Source organism: Cydia fagiglandana, chromosome 11 (genome assembly GCF_963556715.1).
Source record: "Cydia fagiglandana chromosome 11, ilCydFagi1.1, whole genome shotgun sequence".
NCBI lineage: Eukaryota > Metazoa > Arthropoda > Insecta > Lepidoptera > Tortricidae > Cydia > Cydia fagiglandana.
In genome coordinates, this window is record NC_085942.1 from 7,628,886 (window position 1) to 7,649,952 (window position 21,067).

General features: G+C 36.9%; 1 protein-coding gene across 4 annotated transcripts in view; it reads right to left on the reverse strand.

Annotated features, from left to right (window-relative positions):
- The window catches only part of LOC134668835 (rab11 family-interacting protein 4), a 146,689-nt gene that overhangs the window by 43,955 nt on the left and 81,667 nt on the right, over positions 1-21,067 (reverse strand). For all 4 annotated transcript variants that reach the window (XM_063526305.1, XM_063526303.1, XM_063526302.1 and 1 more), the window contains 2 exons: positions 14,186-14,224; positions 13,738-13,855 (listed from right to left, as the gene is read on the reverse strand). In XM_063526305.1, the coding sequence (XP_063382375.1) occupies positions 13,738-13,855; positions 14,186-14,224 (157 nt within the window). The remainder of the gene's footprint in view (positions 1-13,737; positions 13,856-14,185; positions 14,225-21,067) is intronic.

The following is a 21,067-nucleotide window of genomic DNA, read 5'->3' on the forward strand; positions in this document are numbered from 1 at the left end:
AGACATCAGCCAGGGTCAAGGCAATCATTTGTGCTTCAACAAAAGTCCTTTAAAACTTTCAAGTCTTTCAAGTTGTTTACACCTCTGAATTTTAATAAATCTATTCTGTTAGGCGAAAAACACCCGTAGCGGTGTGGCAGTTATTTATGGATCAATCACTAATATCACTGCAGCAAAACAAAAAAAAAAACTCTTATTATCTTGAAAAGTATATTAATCTCTATGTTTTATTTTCTTTTGATTTTTTTCGACAATATTGATAAAAATTGGTGGATAGACAGAGTTCATTGTTCTGCATTGTTGTGCAATATCACTGTATGCAAAAAAAAACAATTCCTGCGAGTTTTAGTTTTAGTATGGCATTTTTGTAACCCAACGGAAAATTACATACATACATTTTTATTGGGACAAATTGGGATTTTGTATTTATTCCGCCTAAAAGGAGGCAGATATCTAAATCAAAAACAAACCAGATAAAAAATCGGCTCATTACGAGAAGAACTCCCTGAACCATAGAGCGTTGTACTCTTTATCTAGGCCATCTAAGTCTTTTTACGGCGCTTCGGTTTCCCGCGGTGTCATCTCTTAATTACAGTATTCGTTATGGTTATAATTAAATCTATCTGGTCTAGATCTCCAGATATAGCGTTCCCAACGCGGGGATCTTCGCGCCCTAAAAACGGTATAAAGCGTTTTTTTAACGAGCATTAGAGCCATGGCAGCATGGCACACGACGAAGACGAGGATTTGCATCTGCAACTGTAGTAACTAATATCTAACACCTACAATTCTCTTCTAATTAAAACGGAGTTTAAAAATTGTTAGACAATCGTCGAATGGTTGCTAAAATGTCCCATTTAATTATTTTTGGCAGTAAAGTATGGGAAAAAGTTACCTGGTGGCAAATGGCTGAAAGATAACTTCTGAAGTAGAAGCGAAGCAGCTAAATTGCTGGCATTAAAGAGTTTAGAGAAATAATAACAAGTAAAATAAGGATAAGTTATTGCTTCTAGAATAACTCTCTTATCTATTTTGCCTAAACTAACTAAAGTGGCTTGCGACAACGTGACGCGACCACACGACAACAACCACAACATTAGTTTGACAATTGCAAATACAAACAAGTGACAGTCCAATGACGTACAATGATGTAATTTATTATAATCTGTCTCTCTCCCCATCTTAGTTAGGACAATGCCTTATACCGTCTTCCTAATGCTTGCCCCCGATTCATGCCATCGCCCTAACTTCCGTGATTTTTCACCATTGTGCCAATATTATTTTTGGTACGATCTGAAAATTAAAACGCTAATGAGGCTAATCGTAAAATTTTGGCGTTAAAACTAAGACAGACAAACAAGAGAAAAAAATTAAAACATGAAACAATCTTGAAAAGATTTGTGTCCGTCATAAAAACGTAAAAATAATTATATAAGCAGGTATTTTAACTCATGGGAAAGAATAATTAGATTTCTAGATTAGCTATTCTTGCACACAATGCGAAAAGAAAATGTTGGCATAAACTGCCTTGCGAAAAACATTGAATGATGTTATGTGCGGAAACTAAAAGTGCGTGAAGTAAAATGTCGATACCACATGTACGTAAGTCATTATGGTCCCTTTTCCAATGTAGTAAGGACTGTAATAGTTAAACTCATATGCAATCAACTCAAAGATTGTCGTCTACCGTGTGTGTTGCATTCATCTGCACACAATGATAAATTCGCACGCGTTTCGCACTTTCCGTTTCACGCTGCTAGGGTCACCAGAAGTCAAGATTTTACATGAAATGTCAAGAATTTTTGTCATTCAAAACTAAAGTAGGTAGTACCTAGTTGAATGGACTGAAATGTCAGTAGGTAGTTCAGTAATTTATGCAGCTTTTGGTAATTGATTTACCTACAGCGTTATGAGAATCAAACTTCACTTTTACTTAGACACTTTGTTTGAACATTAAAACAAAAAAAGGTATATTAAGTCATTTTTGTCATGGATTTATGTTATGAATGAAGAAAATACCGAACTTTACAAATGGGTAGCCCTATACGAGATCATTTTCGCAGTGTAATAACGCTAATAACTCGTTAGATATTAACTATGTTGACGTTCTTATAACACCTATAGAGATGATAAAAGATAACTGTGATTAAGACAGGCGTCTAACCTGCCTCGGCTTACGCAACGATAGATCTGTTTATTTAGGTCATCCATCATTGTATGAGCTGTATGATGTGTAATGTGACGTTTGATAGTGGCTTATCATTATCACTGATCGATTTGGACAATCTGCTTCTGGATAACTTTAACATGAGGTTTACGTAATACGTAACATACAAAAAACAAGAATAGTTTTGACGTTATTCAATCTTAAATCTTAAAGGTATTTATCGGTTTAAGGTACCCACTAAATATTGATATGAAACTTAGAATCTTTAATGCGAAAAACGTATGATAAAAGTGGGGTCCCCCCTAAAAATCAACGACCCACTATATAATTATTATTTCGGCTTCCTTCAAAATCACTATATCAAAATTAAAAATCATGTCGTTCGGAGAAACGTGACAAATATTAGATAGTTATTCATTGAAAATTTAATTGCAATCATATTCGTGACGTACTTTTTACGCTGTATAGGCACACTCATTAAACAAAACATCATTACCGCGCATTGACGCAAAGGAAACAGAGTCAACAAGTGATAATAAAGTTATAAACTAATAGAGGAGAAGCCAGCTCCCGGCGATCCTTGGCACACTTGGCCCACGCGATGCCACCAACACGCGAGATACCATTGTTCGACAGGCGGACTATCAAATTAGTGACATGCATTATTTATTCATCACCGGAATGAGGGAAGGGTGTTTGGTGTTTGTTAATGAAGTGATTAGTTACAATTACAAGGGTAAGGCCTCAACTTTTTTCCGAATACCTACCGGAGTACTAACTTACATCATCAAGGAAATTCTAGCATTCTCATTTGTATCTCATGATTTTTCACTCTAATTAGGAAGTAAATGGAAATCTCTACCTACATTGAAATTAAGGGGTACTTAAGTAAATATTTACAGAGTATTTACCTACACTTCATCTTGGTTTAGCTGCATGTATAATGTCTTCAAGTAAAATGGGAAAATAGAGATGGTCTCTTGGTTCTTCCTTTTTAATTGCGTAAGTCCTAAAAGACAATATTTCTAATCTGTGTTGGTAAAAAATACAGCACGGGAGGCAGCAATGCTAATACATACTTTCTCTGTCCACACCTATATGGTACATGGAACATATGTACGTCCTAATACTACAAGCGATGCTTATATAACCGTAGTACTTAACAGTGGTTTCTAATTAACTTTCTCTATTGTCCCTAGAATCACCGATTCTGTATAGAAGTGCATTCCCTTCCTGCTGTCAATGCGATTGGCACTCGGTTTCTCCGGTGCATTGTGCATTATCTGCACTGTTATCTTGGCTTACAGAGTAGTCAAATCAGAAGAACCGCTTTTGTTGTAGCCTCCAAATTTATTGATCATCATCATAGTTAATAAATTGAGGAGCACTTGAGCATATAATGCCTCTCTCGAGTATACGCCACTCCGGAGCAACTGGTGAAGCCTGAGCTAATTTTATCCAGAAGTGAGTCCCAACCTTCTGAATGTCGTCCACCCAACGACCTAACGGACGCCCTTTTACCCGAAAGCGGGCACCATTCCGGTAACATTCTGGTCCACCTGCCATCACTCTGCCTGGCAACATGTCCCGCCCAACTTCAGATCTCACTTTTTACGGTTGCATCCCTCAGGGATGCGAGGTCCTCCTTTAGTAACTTAATCCCAAAAATTTGCGGATTGGTTTTTACGAATGTGGTTGCCATCTGAATTAAATTTTTTAGGGAAAACTAGGTTTTAAATAATCAAAATTTTATCGTGATATTTTCTTTCATTGATCGATAAGGTAAAAGTACGCTTCACCGAATGCTTAAGACCTAAACTTACGTTTCTTTTTTTAATTAGTTCTGGTATTTGCATACGAATATGTTCAATACTAAAATTGAAACTTAGATAAATTTGTCCTCATTTAAACATAACTATAAATTACTGAAATGATTGGACGTATATTAAAAATATTTTTAAAATAAATTCTTCCAGTTTCCTTGATTGTACCATTTACCGAACTAAGAAAGGTGATTTGCACATTATACCGAATAGGGAGGCCGCATTACCGAACTAGGAAATAATTGTATGAAAATATGGTGTTGAGTGGTTCCCAAACTTTAGTAGTTCAGTATTAAATCCCTACTATACTTTGTTTTTTAGCATTAGAAAGGTGGTAAGCGATCTTGACGTGTCTTTTTTATTGAAAAATAAGTCATCCCAAATAGACGTATGCAACAATTATCAAACATGTACGTATATGTATAAAAAAATTTGGCTGTTTTATGCATTTTGTCTCGTCCATTTTCTAGGGAAGGTTAAATAACAAACAAAAGTTTGAAGTTTAAAAAGTCAAGTTTAAATCGCCCCACGACGACGAGATGACGACGACGACGAGACGAATCTAAAAAAAATGTTGGACGTCTAGGTTTGGACCATCCTGTATAAAATATTATTGCTTTATTATTTTTATTATCAGATTGAGTTTTTTTGTCCACATTCCGAGACTATTATCAGGCGTCCAATAAGTATGTCTAAAGTTTGAGAAGGGCTGGCATTGAAATAATGGTCACAAAAAATAAACATATAAATATAGACCTAGTCGTTATAATAATAAGGATGATATTCTAATGAACGTCGAATAGAAACATGGTCAACGCAAACGTGAGTTCGGTAGCAGAGACCATGGGTACCATTCACCGAACAGCCGTTCGGTGAACGAAACATGGAAAATATGAGGAACCTATTTCGCGAACAGATTTTGAAAATAGTATTTAAATCGTAATCAATATGGTATAACTACAAATCTATCAATTAATTTAATACTTGAATCCATTACTAAACCGTACATGTATAAAATTCTCGCTAATACTGGCGTAAAATATCTAAAATTATTGTTTGATAATAGTCTTGCCAAAAACCTTATTTTGATGCCAAAAAGTCGTAAAACATGAACATTTCAAACGCAGTTTTATAATAATCTATATAGGTTATTGGTGTTCGGCAATTGCTCATAAAATTACAAATACATTAATTTATTTGTGAAATTAGGTAGTTAATCTAAATAGTTCGTAATCAACCACTAGAAAAATAATTTCAAAAACATACGCTTTTCCTGATTCCGGACGCTGTTCGATAATACCTTCCAATTAAATTGTCGGTGTACTCATCACCGAACTCACATTAAGCTTAATTTCTGATAATATGACTGCACTAAATTAATTAAATTTACTAAAATACACAAACTAATTAGGTAATCACACTGTAAAACCATACTTTGAAACACAGAAATAAATTTAAAAGGTTTTATGGCCTTAAGAAATATACGCAACTTCTTAACGATTTCTTTAAGGTTGCCCATACAATCGGCAGCGACGACCTGTTTCGATCAATTGCCACGTCCCAACTGCGGCACAAATTGGCCGCCTCTGAGGCCTAATGGAAGGGACAGGTATTTAACTCGTGAAAAAAAAATACGCAAGTAAATATCAGCTGTAAGTAATCGACTTATAGCCTAAAATAGAAGAAATTCGGTGATACGGACGGATTCAGAGCGTTCGGTGGAGCGTACTTTTACCTTATTTTCTTATATTGTTCTTCAAATGACACTTCGAACCCACCACGGTTTGGAAGTCGCGTCTTAAATAATCCAGACCTCAAATTCATTAGGTGTCACTGTTACCACAATGTCACAGTTTACATTGTGCGTATGAAAATCACTAAAGGCACTAGATTTGTAATAATCCTACCTAGATAACAAAATTATGGCACGACCCAATCGGAATAACAGCCCTTACAAATTAAACTGTGCATTTGCAAGAGGTGCATTCTTCCATTTGCGGTATTAGATGTTTGTTGCATTAGCTGCACGTGCAAATTTGTGTGACAACAATAGCTGGGTGTGTCCGCCTACGCTGGTGTCCCTGTCTAGTTAGTTTAGTGTTGGACTAGCTGGTTGGCGTGAATGAATTCAAAATGGGACGGAAGTCGAGGCTAATCGGGAGTGACCGCGATAGATATTGTAACACGAAATTATTGATATCTTTGATAAGTATATTTGTAGTTCCAAAGATTGCCTATTTATTTAAAGTAAATAAGTAGGTACGTGTATCTAATAGAAAGTTAACATGGACGTTTGTTTACTGATCAATAAAAAGTAATCAATAGTGTAAATTCTTCCAAACAAGATGGTACATATGGATGGTATGTTTTGCGTGCAAGATACTTACAATACTTAAATACTCACAGTGGAACTTAATGGTAGAACCATAAGACGTTCCATACATGACAATAGAATAGGTAGGTTAACAAAATTACCGGTTGAATTCATCTACTCATACTAATATTAGTCAACTAAGTACTTTGTTGATTGTTCTCGTATACTACCACTATACTACGTACTTATTAATAACTAGGAAAGAGTGGAAAGACACAATGGCCGATATACAAATTCACTCAATCATAACACAGTCACGTCCCACTATATATAATTGCCACAGTTGGTCTGTGATAATTGCCTAATTGAATACAGATGCACTTTAAACGGTCATTTCAAAAACGCCGCATATCTCATAGTCAAACTAGAAACATTGTATCAGATTAAAAATGTACAACTTCCATGTAGGAATGATTGAACTTGTGATGTTTTCAAACTGACTTATCCAGTTATCATATGGGCTGTCCCTTCATTTATAAACTTACAAAGCAAATAGCTTCAAGCGAACCAGTTAAACTCCAGTCTCGAGACCACTAACATCTGTGTGTAACCAGAGATCATACATTATACTGGCTTACTCCAAGCTAGTGTTTGCTAAGGGATTGGAATAGGTGGAGGGCCAGTACCGGACGCAAGGCGTTTCCGCTGAGGACGAGCAATAAATGACGCGGCACGATTCTATTGTTCGTACCCTTCCCAGGGTCATTGGACAGGAATAAAGAATGTCTTCTTACTTAGTCGCTTTTACCGCCTCACTAGATTTTTTATAGGAATAAAGTACCTATTAGGTATATATCTAACAGTTATTCCAGAGAATAGGAATCTTACTTTCTCCTTAAGGTTGGTCAGATCACAGAATATTCCGCATAAAAATGCATTGTAGCAGAAGTTCTAAGGTCCTGTTTTCTAAGGGGACCTTGCATTTTGGAGACAAAGCAAACCGCTTGGAACAGGTGTTTCTGGGGGTGATCTGAGCCGATTAAGCCCGGTTGCCAAGAGGTTCCACCCAGCAGGTGGGCAGGGGAGGGGGGGCAAATGTGGCTCCGGCGCGCCTCACTCTAAGCTATATATCTGCATACATCTAGCAACTATATCAAGTTTGGTGTCTTTTTCGTGTAATTCGAGGATGAAGAATTTATTTCTGTGACTAAATTTTCACTCTTCCATACAAAAAAATCGAGAAATCAAAAATTCCAAAAAAATCTTTTCACTTCTTTTTTCGAAAATCTTCTACAAAATTAAAACTATGAGGATTTGCTCTAGAAAAAAAATACCTGTGAATAGCCCAGTTATCCTACTATATAGAATAGTAAACTTGTTAAACATTTTTTTTTCATAACTCTGATAAAAAAAATGTTTTGTGTCGCGCGGCGTACCTGCATTGTAAGAGCGGTATGCAGCGTTTAGGATTTTTAAGTATGTTTCGATGGTTTCTGATAAGTTGTTATTCTTCTGGTTGTAGAAAATTACTTCTGGACGTGATATATATATACAAATATAAATTAAACGTATAAATATAGATGTTGGGAAAACTTTCGCCAATAGAGTTATTAGAAATGTGATAAAATTAACAAAGCAGATGTTTGATTAAAATGCGGGTTAAAATACGAGTAAGATATATATTGTTCGCAATTGCCACTACATGCCCATGGGTCCGTGCATTTTAGTTTTTTCTTAACGCAGTTGCACCTTCCTGCCCATTTTGTTTTGCAGCGGCAACGAATAAGCTCTAAACAAGCAGCAGCCGCCGCAGGTAGGCTTGTACATATGGGCTCCCAATAACCATTTTGTTTGGACCAGCTCCAGTCAGCAGGACATGGAAGCTGTTGCTGAGGGGCTATAATCTGTCCCCAAACATAGCCTCCTTGGTAAGCTGCACGGAGAAATATGTTTACGTGGGTAGGGCATCTTCCATTGGATGCAGATTCTCTAACTGAAGATTTTTTTTTTGTAAAAAGTACTTTTCGGCACTCTTTTGCACTCGTACTTGTACCTGATGTACTCGTAAAATCAGTAACAAAATACTATGCATTTTGTTAAAATAACGTCTAGGGGCCAATTCACACCTCGTAATTCAAATCTGTCCATACTTACTATTGTAAGACTCTTACTTGCCATACAAGACAATAACAATTTTTATCAATATTGGCAATGCCTGCTCAATATTGCCTTGTTTGCCGTATTTAAACCCCTCCGTTACGGCAGGATATGCGCTCCAAGCTTGAAATACGCTTTTTTCCCTGTCCATACCAAAAAAGAAACAGTGTCGCAACCTGAAAAGGTGTGGAAGAATGACAAGACTTCTGACCTTTCTGGTCCTGTAAAATAAATTATATATCTATGCGTTACAAATAAAATCATATATTTAAAGAAAGTTTGCAGCACTTGACCAATTGCCCTGGTGAGCTGTCTCGTATACTGCGGTGACATATTTATTTTATTTACAATTAATGGAGGATTGGAACAGGAAAGAATCACCTGTTCCTCTCGTGCCATGTTATTGCATTTTCTTAAGCTAACGTTTGTAGTTCTTCCATTAATTGTAAATAAAATAAATAAATATGTCACCGCAATAAGAGACAGGTCAACTGGGCTAATGGTCACGTGCTGCAAACTTTCTTTAAATATATGATTTTATTTGTAACTCATAGATATATGATTTATTTTACAGGACCAGAAAGGATAGTAGTCTTGCCATTCTTCCACGCCTTTTCAGGTTACAACACAGTTTCTTTTGTGTGTGGAAAGGGAAAAAAAGCGTATTTCAAGCTTAAAGCGCATATCCTGCTGTAACGGAGGGCCTTCTTCTTCGTTACACTCTTGATAGAGTGGTCGTGGCCATTATGAAAACTTTTGAGCGACTCATTTAACGACACGTCGCCATTCCTCCCGTAGAGCTGCTTTCCGTAAGCATTCGCTTACTGTGACCGACACACTGATTTGGTTTGGTCAGTACATCTCATTAGAGATCTTCCCCTAGCCCTGTCACCTCCTACTCTTTCTTGCACAACTAGACGTTCTGTAGAGGTTCCGTCTCGACGAGACACGTGTCGAAAGAAGTTGAGTACCGAGTTTTGCCCGTAGAAAGCAACCGCTCTTTAATGCCAAGCTCCTCAATAATTGATGCTCAGTCCATGATATGCCCAGCATTCGTCTCCAGCACCACATCTCTAGTGCATTCACTTTCTGTTTTTCGGATGCCCTTAGTGTCCATGTGAGACATACAGCATACAGAAAAGTGGGAAATATGAGGGATCTGACAATCCTGGTTTTAGTGGTCCTTGTAATGTTCCGGAGGGATTTAAATACGGTAAACAAAACAACATTGAGCAGCCAATTTTGGAAAAAAATGTTATTGTCTTGTATGACAAGTAAGAGTCTTACAATATTAAATCTGAACAGATTTGAATTACGAGATGTGAATTGGTCCTTAGACATTATTTTGATACTATGCATTGTGTTACAGTGTTCGGATCAGGTACAAGTACAAGTGTAAAAGAGTGCCGAAAAGTACTTTTTACAAAAAATAATCTTCAGTTAGAGAATCTGCCTCCAATGGAAGATGCGCTACCTACGTAAACATATTCTCCGTGCAGTTTACCAAGGAGGCTATGTTTGGGGACAGATTATAGCCCCTCAGCAACAGCTTCCATGTCCTGCTGACTGGAGCTGGTCCAAACAAAATGGTTATTGGGAGCCCATATGTACAAGCCTACCTGCGGCGGCTGCTGATTGTTTAGAGCTTATTCGTTGCCGCTGCAAAACAAAATGCGCAGGGAGGTGCAACTGCGTTAAGAAAAAACTAAAATGCACGGACCCATGGGCATGTAGCGGCAATTGCGAACAATATATATCTTACTCGTATTTTAACCCGCATTTTAATCAAACATCTGCTTTGTTAATTTTATCACATTTATAATAACTCTATTGGCGAAAGTTTTCCCAACATCTATATTTATACGTTTAATTTATATTTGTATATATATCACGTCCAGAAGTAATTTTCTACAACCAGAAGAATAACAACTTATCAGAAACCATCGAAACATACTTAAAAATCCTAAACGCTGCATACCGCTCTTACAATGCAGGTACGCCGCGCGACACAAAACATTTTTTTTATCAGAGTTATGAAAAAAAAATGTTTAACAAGTTAACTATTCTATATAGTAGGATAACTGGGCTATTCACAGGTATTTTTTTTCTAGAGCAAATCCCCATAGTTTTAATTTTGTAGAGGATTTTCGAAAAAAAAAGTGAAAAGATTTTTTTGGAATTTTTAATTTCTCGATTTTTTTGTATGGAAGAGTGAAAATTTAGTCACAGAAATGAATTCTTCATCCTCGAATTACACGAAAAAGACACCAAACTTGATATACTTGCTAGATGTATGCAGATATATAGCTTAGAGTGAGGCGCGCCGGAGCCATTTTTGCCCCCCCTCCCCTGCCCACCTGCTGGGTGGAACCTCTTGGCAACCGGGCTTAATCGGCTCAGATCATCCCCAGGAACACCTGTTCCAAGCGGTTTGCTTTGTCTCCAAAATGCAAGGTGGTGGACCTTAGAACCCCAGCTATTGATCTGGTTAGATTTTCGAGAATGCAATGCAAGCAATCGCTATGCGAGAACTGGGAAGGAGGACGGTTATTGATGGATAGATAGGTGTATACCTAATGTACTTATATCGATACTTAGGTAATCGTCTAGTTTAATTTCAATAAGACAATTTTCCTATTTGAAAGAATGGGAATTCAAATGTTCGCAGAACTCGACAATTTTATGATGGTGGCTGTGCAGCTATGTATTGAATAAATTGTGATAAAGTTATGTTCCGATCTTCCGATGTTTATAAATAGCTGTTTTTATGTGCACTTGGTTGAGTGCCAACACGACCTTGCTACTGATGATAAGAAACACATGAAAATTATCAGGTTACATAGCTTCTCGCAAGGTTTAGTTTGACATTGAGGTAACTGATACATACATACGAAAAGCATTTAGGATCAAAATAATCTAAGTACTATTAGGTATACAAATATAAACATTAACGACATCAATCTGTCTATGAGTAGCTTTGAAAACAAAACATTTTCGTTCAGATTTCAGATAGGTACGCGAGATTGCGCTTACAAAGAATTGTTTTGCCATTATAAAATATCACCACCATCGTAGTAATTTGAACAAATACTCATTTATACATTTATATACAGATGTAGTGCATAATTATTTTCCATCGTATTTTCACGGAAACGCACGAACGTGTCTTGCTATTTCAATCACTCTCGGTACAAAAAGCACTGAGGTTTACTGAAGTATCATGACAAATACGAACGTTTCCGAGAAAATACGATGGAAAACAATTATGCACTACTTCTAACAGGCTAGCATGAGTAGCGGTCTCGCGCGCGACTCCATATCTAGCGCGATTTCACGTATGGACTAGTGCGCGATAACGCAACTTACTTATGTTAGACCGCCTGTACACTTGTTTGAATGCTACTTACTTCTTGGCTTCGACGAGAAGAGCGCTTAGACTTACAGCATAAATAATCCAACCCGCACATACAACATTTCGACATCAGATATTGGCTTAAGATCTATTTCGATACACTAAAAAAAAGGAAATATGATCAATTTGCTTCAGCATACACACTCATACTTATTTCGGAACGCGTGAGCAATATTTCGCGTAGTACTGAACTGATCTTGTATGAATAAGATAAAAGCAATATTGGCCACTTGCCGGGTGAAGTCATGGTGACTTTAAAGTATTTATAGAATAATACTTCGCGGAAAACGCATAAGTATACAAGAATAATGATGAAGAAGAAGAATTTATTAGAAGAAGAAGATATTTCTCCAAAACTATTACTCACTGAACTTACTCGTAATATAGGTATATGGGGGTCAAATTGGTAGCTATTCTCTCTATCGTTGTGGTTTTTGCTTGATCACCTACATAAGTTAATTGCCGTTGACATAAAAACTTCGGACAGCAGTAGGCCTAGCCTAGCACATGATTGGCGCGACAGTATCTCGCGTCGAGATAGCCTACCCGTCTTTTTAATTAAAGAGGGACGGGTAGTCTATCTCCATCTCGCCGAGAGATAAGTACTGTCGCCAGGCGTGACTCACGCCGCGATTTCGTCGCTTTGCTTACAGGTAGCTAAAAGTCCATCCGTTTGACCCCAATTTTGGGGTTTGCTATAAGCCGCGCGTGGCGCTGTCGCCACCTAGCGGCCATATCAGTGCTGATCATGACAGATGCGTTTTGTTAGAGAGTGAGTCTTCTGTACTATTATTTATTCTGTGCTGTCGCACCAATATGTGCAAGCCCGGCAGGGCGAGAATAGATGAAATACTTCCGTAGGAAGTGGATGATGACAAACTAATAATAAAGACAAACAATGAGTGATACACTTACGAGTACAGGGTGTAAAACGAACGTAAGAAACTAAGAAGTTATTCTTAAAAGTTTATCTCATTTTCTCGGAATTATGTTTATCGCTGACTAAGGAATGTCATAATATCATTCGTCGTCTCTTGAATGAATCATTATAAAATAATAATAATAAATAAATAAATATTATAGGATTTTTTATACAAATTGATTAAGCCCCACGGTAAGCTCAAGAAAGCTTGTGTTGTGGGTACTCAGACAACGATATATATAATATATAAATACTTAAATACATAGAAAACAACCATGACTTAGGAACAAATATCTGTATCATCATACAAATAAATGCAAACAATTATGGAGATAGGTACATATTATTGCAGATATAAATCAGTCCGATCATGATATCAATTGGATGAAAGAGATCATTCAAAGTTAGGCTACGTTGTAGACGGAAAGATGGACCACTATACTGTTGGTTCTAAGTCAATTCTAATTTAAAAGAGCTCGAGAATGAAAGTTTGCGACTCTTCTAGTTTCCATAAACTTTTATTACGGCTGACTATGGCCTAAAATTGATTTAGGGTCGGTTGCACCGAACCATCTGTCACTGTTGAAGCGTTCGCAATTTTTTTTGTGTGGGATATTTCATACCTTAATCAATCTGTTAAATGTGGTTGTTGCAACAGGACCTTAGAATCGGTTGCACAAAATCTTCTGTCAGTTTATCACAGTTAAACATTCGCAAAATTATATTGTATGGGAAGTTTCACAGTGAGTGACGTTAACTGTCCGTCTATTGTGGTTGGTGCAATCGGCCCTTAAAACATATTGTGATAATTTCAGCAGTCTATTATATAGGTACTTACCAGGATACTAATATCTTATGAATGAGGTTAGTTGGTGCCAATCCGTTGGGTGCCTACAGACCTCAAAGAAGCACTGGCTGTTAACCGAATAATTAGTGACTGACCTTATAATTAAGACCTTGGACATCTTCTTCCAGCGATACATCCGAGTACATATCATCCGCCGGCTCTCCTCCTGAGCCGCAGCCCGAAGAGTTGAATGACGACGAACGATATAATTGGCTAAAACAATGCAAATTATAATTATGAAAATAATAAGACCGAAGCTACTTATAGGAGCAAAATTAAATTTATTTTAGACCAGAAATCTGATTGCTAGCGCCATCTAGTGACAATATATGTAACTACTAAGCGATGCAATAGACATTAAAGTTACAAGGTTGAGCGAGCTGCGGGCGCTCATAGTAGAATACACATAATACGATAGATGGCGCTGTCAGTATGATTCTTTGATAAAGTTTATCCACACAAACGTCATCGTAGGACACCGTACCTAGACCTACAGTAAAGATTAAATAAAAAAAGTATTATGTTAATTGTGTGAATATTTACCTAGCTAAGACATTGGATCCGATTTGCCGCTTCCCAGAGCTGAAACAAACAAAAACGGAATAACTTTCCATAAACTTACACAGTTGTATCATGCAATACGAATTAACGTGCGAATTACAATATCAGTGATTACACTTGCATGTGGCATTTGTCTGTTGATCAAGCTTTTAAAGTGGGTTGGCCTAAAACGTATGGTGGAACAACGGACCCCCTGGGGGCCAATTTTTGAATTTCGACCGCTCGTGTATTTCGTTCAATAATATCTCCACTACTAGGCGTTTAAATTCTACTAATAGAATTGAAAACGAGTGGTCAATACCACTAGATTCCAAATTTCTATCGGTCATATTTCAAAAATTAGTAGGTATATCCCTGATTTCCACCGATTTTCGAGTGACGAAATCGAGCAATCGAATTTCAAAAATCGCCCCCAGACTATTTTATTACGAGAGTGTTTTTTAATATTTTTGGTACAAAACCCTCGTTGTACCTCCAAATGTACCTATTGGTTCCCTTATACCTATTCCACGACTCTTCTCTTTCCGCACAGACTACTCTAGCATGAAAAGAACGAATATTACACGATTATACATAGAATCTCTAATCTTAATAAAAAATATATTAGGTATCTAATAGAGTTGGGTCATACAAAACTTATCAAAACATTTTCATTCTCTCTCTCTCTCTATATCTGTGTATAAAAGAAGCAGACGCAGACCTTATCATTAATTTGTCTCTGACTTTACTGAAATTGTATTAAGTACATACATTGTACCGTTTTAGCATGTTCATAGACCGCATGGTAATCAGAACGATACCTTGTTAATTCTGGTGGTAGGCAAATATAGGCCTTATCAGATCTTGATAAGGTACTCATTCTAATGATCTGGATTAGTGTGAGGAAAGTACATAGCCTAATAAATGGAACACTCGAACAGTCGTATAACTCTGCAATTATGTACATTACTAACGCGTGACCGATCGCTACTGCCGTTCTCAAATTAATATAGCGAACATCGACATAACTCACTAAAATTCGAATGCAGTTAAACCAAGCAACCAACTCGAACAGATCAAGAAAAGTCTGCAACGATTTTGATAGCATTACGCAGTGTAAGGGTTATTTTTACCTACGTCATAATTTCATAGAAGTTTGACGTTTAAAATAACACTTGCACTGCGTATGCTTTCAAAATCGCTGCAGATTTTTCTTGGTAGACCTTAAAGCCTTTACCAGTTGGTGTGGTGAAAAATTAGTTCCAGTGAAATTCCGCAACATGGCGCGTGATCATATATTCCTGGTCAGGCTTTAGACTGAAAGTGATAGAGAGTTTTATCGCTCCATGTGCTAAACTCATTAGTAGAAATCTATCGTCTTGGTTATTAGTTTCATAAATTGGCTTGATAACATAAAACCGCAGTCGTGGCCGCTTTCTCTGATCACAAGGCTATTGCGGTTACATTGTTATTATTTCTAGAAAAAAAACTTATACTGTAACGTATACGGTGTTAAAGTCCAGTTATCTGGATCAGTCGGGCTAGCACAGAAGTGGCGCGACAGTATGTCGCCCGCGAGATAAACTAACCGTCCCTCATTAATGAATACAGTTAGAAAAAGGCGGGTTACGGTTAATCTATCTCGCGGACCCTCCTGTGCTAGGTTCACATAACGAAAGACTTGTGCTTAGCATTAGCAGTGGGCGATAGATATAGATGTATCTATCTAATAGTATATAATACAGAACGCTGCATATGTTATAGCAAAAAGAATGGATAGTATAGAGGGGTCTTGTCATAGTAAATGTTGTAGTCACTGTAAATTTACTGCCATCTATCGCATATTATCATATAGCGCTGTCGCATGATGACGTATAGGCACACGTAGGCTTGTGTCAGTCACGTGACCACGAAAAGACGGGAAGAGAGTACCAGGCGGAGTATATTATTATACAATGAGGCCCACAATGGACTGCTCACAACCGTTACAAAACACTAGGTGTATCAACGATCGACGCAACGGTTTCTAATTGAAATCTAGTTATTACTGTCGTCAATGGGATGCGCTTGCGCTGACGGGTGGGCGTTACTGTTGATGCGCCAGACCCCTTGTTATGTTATGGGTGTAGGAAGAAAGCGAACTTTAATATCTGTAACGGTACATATATACAGGGTACCATTTGTGGACATTTACTTAGTCATATCTATTGTGCGAGGTGATTAGGTATGGTATTAGGCCATACTGAACAACTTTTTCTATGGGACCAACTCCGAAATCACATTACCTATAGAGGTAATTAACTGTATGTTTATTTATTTTTATAGGACTGGGTAGGTAGCATAAAACATAAGGGATATATTGGGTTCTTTCTGTAACACACGTTTTGCTTACCTACTAAAATATCTGCTCTTACAAAGCTAGAGATAAAGGAATAAAGTTTAAACTAATACGAATTTGTTGTTTAATAAATCTTTGTTCTTTCTGTGGCACTAATGCAGTCTGAACTTGTTAGAAATAGACGGACGGATGTTTCAAAGATACCCGTAAATAAACATTTTTGCTTTATATTGTGAGCTTACAATATAAAAGAATGGAAAATACCTAGCCTTTAATGGGGTGATTTATTTAAGTTTTAATTAGTATTCCTTAGTTTTGGTGATGCCCATGTTTGAAAATGAAAAGCACGTATGACGCACGCCTTTATGTTGTTGCTAAGTATCATACTTAATTTAATTGGGCTTACATCGTATGTTATGTATTGAACAAATGCCGAACTAACGAGTACATCGAATTCTCGTCGCATGAAGCAATGTAACCAAATCGATTCGAAACCTGATCCTAATGAGTGAAATAATCGTAACCAGAAACTGTCATTTACCCAAATGTTACACGAAACTTCCCAAAAACTACGCCTCAGTATACCAGTATCATGTGATTCCCGAAGACATATGATCGCCATGGATCTGGAGACCAAGTTATATTAGGGACTAGCTGTTGCCCGCGACTTCGTACCTATAATTTTCTATAATTTTCATATCCAAGCAATGTTGCAATTAAGTACTTTTCTTTTTTAGCAAGTTGTATGAAGTTTTAAGTCAAGTGGATTTTGATGTTGGTTGCTGAAATTACTTTTCTTGTATTGTCATAATGCCCTTATACAAAGATTCAAGTTCCGCACTCACAAATTATCTGATCTCCATACAAACTTTCAACCCCTTTCTCACCACCTTGGGGGATGATTTTCAAAAATGCTTGAATTAGTTTTCATGTTTTTTAATTTAATACCTTTTTTTTGCAAAAAGTTCAAGTTCCTAGCTTAAAATTTAATTTACACCCCAAGACGAACTTTCATCCCCTTTTTAACCCCCTTAGGGGTTGATTTTCCAAAAACGTTGCAATTACTTTTTTTTGTAATCGGCTATTATGTCTTTCTAAGTAGTTTCAAAGCATTTGTAATGGATTCAAACTTTGAACCCCATTTTAACCCTGTTAGGGGATGAATTTAACAAAACGCTGAAATTACTTTTCCCGTCTTCTAATAATATTTCTAAATACAAATATTCAAGTCCCACACTCGAAAAAATGTTTGATATCCATACAAATTTTCAACCCCTTTTTCACCACCTTAGGGAATGAATTTTCAAAAACGCTGAAATCAGTTTTTTTGTATTTTAATAATATATCTTTTAACGAAGTTTCAAATTCCTAGCTTAAAAGAAAACTTTTACCCCATACAAATTTTCATCCCCTTTTTAACCCTGTTAGGGGATACATTTTAGAAAACGCTGAAATTACTTTTATTGTCTTCTAATAATATTCCCAAATACAAAAATTCAAGTCCCGCGCTCGAAAAAAATTTTGATTTCCATACAAACTTTCAATCCCTTTTTCACCATTTTGGGGGATGAATTTTCTAAAACGCTGAAATTAGTTTTCTTATATTTGAATTTGATACTTTTTTACAAAGTTTCAAGTTCCTAGCTTAAAATAAAATTTGCACCCGAAGACGAACTTTCATCCCCTTTTTAACCCCCTTAGGGGTTGAATTTCCAAAAACGTTGCAATCTCTTTTTTTTGTAATCGGCTATTATGCCTTTCTAAGAAGTTTCAAAGCATTTGTAATGGATTAAAATTTTCAACCCCTTTTTAACCCTGTTAGGGGATGAATTTTACAAAACGCTGAAATTACTTTTCATGTCTTCTAATAATATTTCTAAATACAAAGATTCAAGTCCACCACTCGAAAAAAATTTTGATATCCATACAAACTTTCAACCCCTTTTACACCATCTTAGGGGATGAATTTTCAAAAACGCTGAAATTAGTTTTCTTGTATTTTAATAATATATCTTTTTACGAAGTTTCAAATTCCTCGCTTGAAAGAAAACTTTCACCCCATACAAACTTTCATCCCCTTTTTAACCCCCTTAGGGGTTGAATTTCTCAAAATCGCTTCTTATCTCTTGTACACTTTATAAATGCAATTTGGTGTGCAAATTTCAACTTTCTGGCTTTTGTAGTTTCGGCTCTGCGTTGATGAATCAGTCAGTCAGTCAGTCAGTCAGTCAGGACACTTGCATTTATATATATAGATGAGCTCGCTTTTCGTAAAAGTAGCTGGTACCTCGTTCATGGCAAATCAGCCACTTTTCGTCGGAAGTTGTGCAACGGTTACATTTACAACTGTTTCGCAGTAAACTAACCGTGCTTGCTACTAATGAGCCATACATTGGTAACTCCTTTTTGCGTCGTGCTTCCATTGACGTGAAAAAATCTACCTACCTATCGTAAATTAAAATAAGAAAATCCCGCGATTCTCTTTTTTTTTTTTAGTTAACGGTTCGACATCTCCGTTGCCTTTTGGGTTGTACTCTTTAATTAATGTTGGTAACTTGCTCTTTTGTCGCTCTAATTTTTTTCTTAAACTTTTATTCATAGAACTCTTTGAATTAAATGAAAATTTAAAAGATTATTCGCTTTAGATTATTTAGTCGCGTGAAATTATAAACGCACTCAAAAGCTGAAGTCTGACAAACGTTAACATTAACACTGTAACTAAAAACGTTTTAGAGGTAAAAGCTATTTGCAAAATATGGGGCGATAACATTCCCTACAATGTCTTACAACTTCTACAATTTGAAGCAACAATATAATAAGTATAATAACCCTTGCCTCTAGACATCAAGGTCTAAGACCTGAAAATTGCTCAAAATGACTGCACTGGCAGACTTAGACTTATTATAGTTAATGTGATAGATTAACACCACACACGCTATTTTAATTGCTCCTAGGCGGGATCTCATGATATGTATCAATTCGTACGTAACTACGTAGGTAAATTATAGCTTACTATGTTTATTTTTCTAACCTTAACAATATAGTTTCTTACTTAAATAATAGTTATTGTTGGAATTTTGAAGTTGTGTGAATTAAACAAAAATGAAAAATTGGATTAAAATTAAACTTCTCTTATATACTGGAGAGCCGGAGTGCAAAGAGCGCCGTCGACTGGACAGAAACGGCTTTGGTCTTTGGTGTCGGAGGTCAAGATCCAACGAGCCACAGCAGTAAGTAATACATTTTTAACTATTTACTACGAGTGACCCATATTACCCAACAAACGAAACACACATACCGTAGTGATGTAAACAAACAATACAGGCCATAATAAAAATACCTTCGCGCCGGTCAGAAACGTTGCGTATGTCATTTGTTACACAGTGCTGCGACAATATAATAACACCGTGGCTAAACAATCGGACATAATCACGGTAATTTATATCTTAGGTAACACTCTAATAACTAAAATAGCTGCGGCGCTGTGTACTTAGGAAATTGTTAAAAACGTTCACAAAGTAAGAAAGGTCAGTTTACAAGGATGTTATGAATAGTTTGGTAATTAGATTGGTCGAGTTTGGCGCCTTTCGGACAGTTTGCACAATGTCATGTGACGTTATCAAGTATATTCAGTTTGTTTACTTCTACTTGGCAAGAAAAACAAAAGAATTTACCTAAATGTGTAAAAAGTAAGCGAGCACAACTTGCAATTTTATTGCATTAGGTATCTTGCTTATAATCAGCTTGGCTCTAATTACGATTAGTACAATTATTGCTTAATGAGCACATTTCTCTAACCTGTAAGGCCGCTTTCTGTAATGCATGTAAACACCGTTTCGCTCCAGCTTTACTAATGAATGTTGCACTCAATGAATTTTTCACCGTGATCCGTCACCGGTCACATGGAACAGGAACACAATTTGTTTTGCGACATCACACAAAATACACAACGCGAAACGTAAAAGCAAAACAGATGCACATCACTATTTCGGATGCCGATGTTCCTTTTTCAAATTTGAAGTTCGAATTTAGAATTTGTTTACCGCGTGGACGGCAGTTCGCGAGTGTTGTTTGTGCGGGACTGACGCATCAACAAACGGCAGACCACCGGCCAGCGGCGTAGTTCCAATCACATGCGAACGCAGACGAAGCGATAGGATAGTAGAACCAGTATAAATGTACTCCCTATAAACGCAGTTTCATTACTCCACAGTCCACAGTTATGCTGGTTCATTAAACCTCCGACTGGCAACCGCTTGTTAATAAAATGCAAACAAAACCAGTGGGCAGTAGGCAGTGGCCGCGAAGCACCAATTATTCACAATGGGCAACAACTGCGAAACCCCGACTTTATTAAATTATGTAAGTCAAAATGTAGTAGGTTTTGTCAAATTAGCGCATCAGCGCAGATAGCGCCGTGACAATGGGGGCACTTTGTATGGGGTTTACGAAACACTTTGTGGTCTATTGTTAATTGCCTTGCCCATAAGGCCAGGCACGAATACTACAAATGTGGCGTCATTACGCGCTTTTTATACAAACGGTCT